General features: G+C 55.2%; 1 protein-coding gene across 1 annotated transcript; it reads right to left on the reverse strand.

Annotated features, from left to right (window-relative positions):
- Positions 1–315: 315 nt before the first annotated feature.
- On the reverse strand, positions 316–4,307 carry LOC103715119. The gene is made up of 2 exons (XM_039119967.1): positions 3,679–4,307; positions 316–3,577 (listed from the first exon to the last, which is right to left on the reverse strand). Exons 1-2 carry the CDS (start codon positions 4,305–4,307, stop codon positions 316–318), a joined length of 3,891 nt encoding a protein of 1,296 aa, XP_038975895.1.
- Positions 4,308–5,042: the final 735 nt, after the last annotated feature.

Here is a 5,042-nt window from a genome sequence, read left to right on the forward strand (position 1 = left end):
TAACATGTACCTAATCATGGGCTGGGCCAGTTCAAGATCTGATTGACAGCCAACACTGCAAAGAGTGACCGATACACTTGGGGATAGCAATAGGTGTGATGCGGGTTGGGTAGCCCATTACCTGCTCCCTCCCTGTACTTTTTTGGTAAAAAACGGCTACTCAATCATATAGATCTAACATAAGTACAGCCTGCCATGTCCGTAGAAATAAAAGACAACAGAGAAGAAGGAGCGTCTACAGTAGACGTCCACAAAACATCCCCGGAATGCCGGGCCACAAAAGAGGCGACCCAATCTGCGGCCCTGTTCGCCTCTCTAAACACATGACCAATCTGGAAACCGACCATCGTCTGAGCCATCCTCCGAGTCTCCCCAAATGAGGGGGTGACCGTCGCCGTACCTGTCCGCCCTCCGGATCCAATCGATCACCACCGCAGAGTCTCCCTCGAGGAACACCCTCTCGACGCCAAGAACCTGCCTGGCATAGGATAACCCCTCCCAAGCAGCCCGTAGCTCCGCACCAACAACTGTAATCCCAGGTGTCCGACGCCCACCTGCAGCCACCAATCTACCACCGTGATCCCTGATCACAAAGCCGACCCCTCCAGTCAACCCGTCTAATGACCTACTGCCATCGAAGTTTACTTTGAGATAGCCAAGGGGTGGGGGAACCCAAGAGACAGTAACAAACAGGGGCGCTGAAACAGCGAAAGGAGAACCCCAGATGTCCCTGGCCATCCCAGAAGAAAACTCAGTGGCAGCCACCATAACCTCCCTCGCATGTCGCGCCGCCCTGTCCACCACCATCCTCGGAAGCCCCCGCCTCCCCTCAAATATGCCTGCGTTCCTATCCAACCAAATGTGGTAAGACAGGTACGCCCTCAATATCCCCTCTGCTGCCAACCTGGGTCTAGACATGGATTCTCTCAGCATCCGCAGCAGATCCTGTGTCGAGACTACCGCATCAATCAGGGGAACCGAAGAGCACTGCCAAATCTGTCGAGCTCTAGGGCACAATAAGAGAACATGCTCAATAGTCTCTACGATATCACCGCACGTCTCACAAAACTGAGATACCCCCATACCACGCCGAACAAGCAAACTCCTCGTCGGGAGACATCCCCACGCCACTTTCCAGATGAATAGTGCCACCCGTGGGTGAATCCGTAATCTCCAAATCCATCCTCCCTCAATCTGTCGCGCTGGCGTCCTGCAGAACAATGCACAAAGATCCCTGGCCCTCACCCGCGACCGCCCCGTCGGAGTCCAAAGCAGCCTATCCGACACCCCTCCAGAGGGAATAGGCAAGGCCAAAATCATCTCCGCCAACTGCTCACCAAACACCTCCCTGATCAGCCCCACCCTCCAATGACTCCCCTCAGAATCCAGCAGATCCCTGACCCTACACCCGGCTAGTCTCGCAGAGTCCACCATGGTCGGCAGACGACAAATCGGCCAATCAGTCACCCAGCTATCCTCCAGCACATCTATCGAGTGCCCGTCACCAATCACCCATCTGATCTCCGGAAGCACCACCATAGCCCTGGCACACATCACTCGCCATGTAGGAGAGAGGTGACGCTCCATCCGCCCCCCAGGCACCAAGACACCATATTTGGCCCTCATCAATGAGGACCACATACTCTCTGGCTCAAGCACAAATCGGGCAACATGCCTCGCCGCTAACACCTCCCGTCTCGTCATCAAAGACTGCACTCCCAGCCCCCCGGCACTGGTCGGCTGGCAAACACTCTCCCAGGCCACCAAGTGGATCCCGCCTCTGCCACTCCTCCTCCCCCAGATAAACTCCCTGAACAACTGCTCAAGGGACCTCAAGACTGACACCAGAATATCGACATGGGATAGAAGATAAATAGGAACAGATGAAAGTACAGAGCGTACCAGTACGATCCTCCCCATCATAGACAATGAATGGGACTGCCAGCCCTCCAGTCTCCGTCTGACGCTAGTCACAAGGGACACACAGTCCCTAATCCTCAGACGACGACCACATAAAGGTACCCCCAAATAAGACATCATGCCCCCCTGTTCTCCTACTCCTAGAACCTCCAGTATAGAACGCTTCAGCGCCCCGCGCGTCTTCGGACTAAAGATAACAGCGGACTTGTCCAAATTGACCTGCTGCCCAGACAGAGCACAGTAATCCCGAAGAATCTGATCTATAACTCGAGCCGACTGTCTCGTGGACCTAGCTAAAAGCATACAATCATCAGCAAATAACAGATGGGAGATCGCCACTGCTCCCTCCACCGGTCTGTAAGCCTCCAGCTCCTGACTCATCACTGCCTGCCGCAAGAATCTAGACAATGCATCCGCACAAATAATAAACAGCAATGGAGAAAGGGGACAACCCTGACGCAAACCCCCAGACGACGAAAAGAAACGGGAGGGCGAACCGTTCACCAAAAGAGCAAAAGAGGGCCCCCTGATGCAGCTCATCGCCCACCTGATCCATGTCTCATGCACCCCAAACAACCGCAAGGACTGCTGCACAAAGTCCCACCTCATCCTGTCATAAGCCCTCTCCATATCAAGCTTGACCCCCATCAAGCTTCTCCTCATCGGAGCTCTGCTAAGATCAAACATAAACTCCTGAGCAATGAGTACATTGTCCGATATACTCCGCCCCTCCAAAAAAGCCCCCTGCTCCGGGGATATAAGCCTGGGGAGCACCCCCCTCAATCTGATAGCGAGAATTTTCGTCGTCACCTTGTACAAGGTCGTACAAAGGCTGATCGGACGAAAATGACTCGGCTCCGTAGCATCCTGTCGTTTCGGAATCAGGGCAATGAAGGTCCTCTGCCACTCAGCCGCCATCACTGCTGTACTGAAGAACTGTTGTATAGCTGCCGTCACATCCCGTCCTACTATCATCCAATATCGCTGAAAAAACACCGGTGGGAACCCATCCGACCCCGGCGCCTTGTCCCCTCCGAGGGACCACACCGCCTCCCTGATCTCCCTCTCTGATACCGGTCTAATCAAATCAGAGTTCTCCACCTCTGTGACCAACTCCCCTGGCGGAGGAATATCTGCTAGGCTCGCTACACCAGTCTGCTCTGTCCATCTGCTCCTAAAGAAGCTCACCAGAATCCTCTGTATCACCTCCGGCTCCTCCGACTGCTGCCCCTCCTCATCCCTAATAAATCTGATCCTGTTCTGATTCCTCCTAATCACTGTCGCCTGGTGAAAATACCTGGTATTCCTGTCCCCCTCCATGATCCACTGAACCCTTGCCTTCTGTCTCCAAAAAATCTCCTGCTGTCTAAGTAGACCATCATGCAGAGCAAGTAAGGATCTAAGCTCCCCCACATCCTCATCTGACAGACCCCCTCCGCGAGCCTCCTGATCCTGTAACCTAACAATGGCCTCCTCTGACTCCTCAATCCTCCTAAAAATGTCTCCCACCTCCTCTCGATTCCATCTCCTCAGCCTCCTCCTCGCCAACTCCAACCTCCTGGACACCCGGTACATGGCATCACCCCTCACTGGAGTGCTCCACGCCTCCCTGACCATCTCCCATGAACGAGGGTAAGAGAGCCATATCTTCTCGAACCTGAATGGGGGTGCACCGGAACAAAGGCATCAGTGCTCATCAACAAGGGACAGTGATCAGATGCAATCCTGGGTAAGTGAGAAACGCGATGATCCGGGAACCTCTGGACCCATCCAGCTGTCGCACAAGCTCTATCAAGTCTCTCCCAAACCCTGGCCGGACCCTGTTGATTATTGCACCATGTAAACCTTGGACCTGTAAATCCCAAGTCAATCAACCCATTTGTAGTCAAAAAATCCTCGAATTCCTTAACCTTCCTCTCGTGGGAGAAAGGCTTACCCCCCATCTTCTCCTGAGGGTCGACAATACAATTAAAATCACCCGCCATCAGAAAAGGGAAGCCCTGAGCAACCAACTGCGATGCCTCCTCCCACAACCGTCGCCTCTCCCTGAAGTCAGTACTCGCATACACCGCCGCAAGAACCCAGGGATCGTCTGTGCCCTCCGAGATCACCAGGATCACCTCTTGGCCACAAACATGAAACGGATCCAATCTACACGACTCCAGCCTCCACGTGACAATTATCCCGCCCGACAATCCACGGGACTCCACTGCATAGAATCCCCATGACCGAGGGAGCACTCTCCTTGCCTTCTGAAGGCTCCTACCCGATAAACGGGTCTCAAATAGAATACAAATTTCCGGTCTGTTCTGTAGCACAAACCTCCGGAACGCCGGGGCAAAAGAGGGCTTCCCCGCACCTCGACAATTCCATAGGAGGACCTTCATTGTTCACCCATGGTAATATCACAACCCACCATCCCGGGGTTGCACTCATGAAACTCCACCTCATTCTCAGCTCCCTCACTAACCAATCCTCCTCTGTTCACCTTCCTCACCACACCCTTCAATTGATCCAAGGCACAGAGGGGAACATCACTGGTCTCCGGCACGGGACACCCTACACGAACCACCACCTCATTCCCAGGTCCGTCACAAGCCGATGCCGATACTCCTGTATGCACCCTCTCCACAGCGGTCTTCAGTTGGTCCAAGGCTCGGAGATGAGCACCACCAGCCTCCGGCTGAACCTCCTGGCCCAACGCCATTCCTCGCTCTGGTGCAGGAAGCACCGGCCCTCTATGCAGTCTGCTACCTGAGTTCTCGCTCTGGCCACCCCCCACACCACAGGGTCTGGAGGACTCTCCCATATCCGGCAGCACAGGGAGCTTACCCCGATCCACCTGTACCGCTGTGGCCACCGCAGACGGAGGTTGGTCGAGCGGCCCAACCGCACCCCCCATCCCCACCAAAGGACACGGCCCTACCTTCTTCCTTGCCAGCCGTGCCGCCTGATCAACTGCCAGCTCCGGGGCCAACGCCGTCACAGAGAGGGACCGGACCAGGGTCTTTCCAGTCGCCCCCATCACCACCCGCCGAGAGGGACCACCGCCTTTGGACTCCCGCTCCGCCCTAGGAGGCCGACCAAGCACCGCCGAGAGGGGCGGAGGGGAGCTCTTGCTC

The sequence above is a fragment of the Phoenix dactylifera genome, unplaced genomic scaffold, assembly GCF_009389715.1.
Source record: "Phoenix dactylifera cultivar Barhee BC4 unplaced genomic scaffold, palm_55x_up_171113_PBpolish2nd_filt_p 000670F, whole genome shotgun sequence".
NCBI lineage: Eukaryota > Viridiplantae > Streptophyta > Magnoliopsida > Arecales > Arecaceae > Phoenix > Phoenix dactylifera.

Bases quoted from the DNA above. Each gene is read 5' to 3' on its own strand.
- LOC103715119 (XM_039119967.1), bottom strand. From the start codon at position 4,307: ATGAAGGTCCTCCTATGGAATTGTCGAGGTGCGGGGAAGCCCTCTTTT. The intron at 3,578-3,678 runs GTTCCCGGATCA...ACCCCCATTCAG, and splicing joins ACAGCTGGATGGGTCCAGAG to GTTCGAGAAGATATGGCTCT.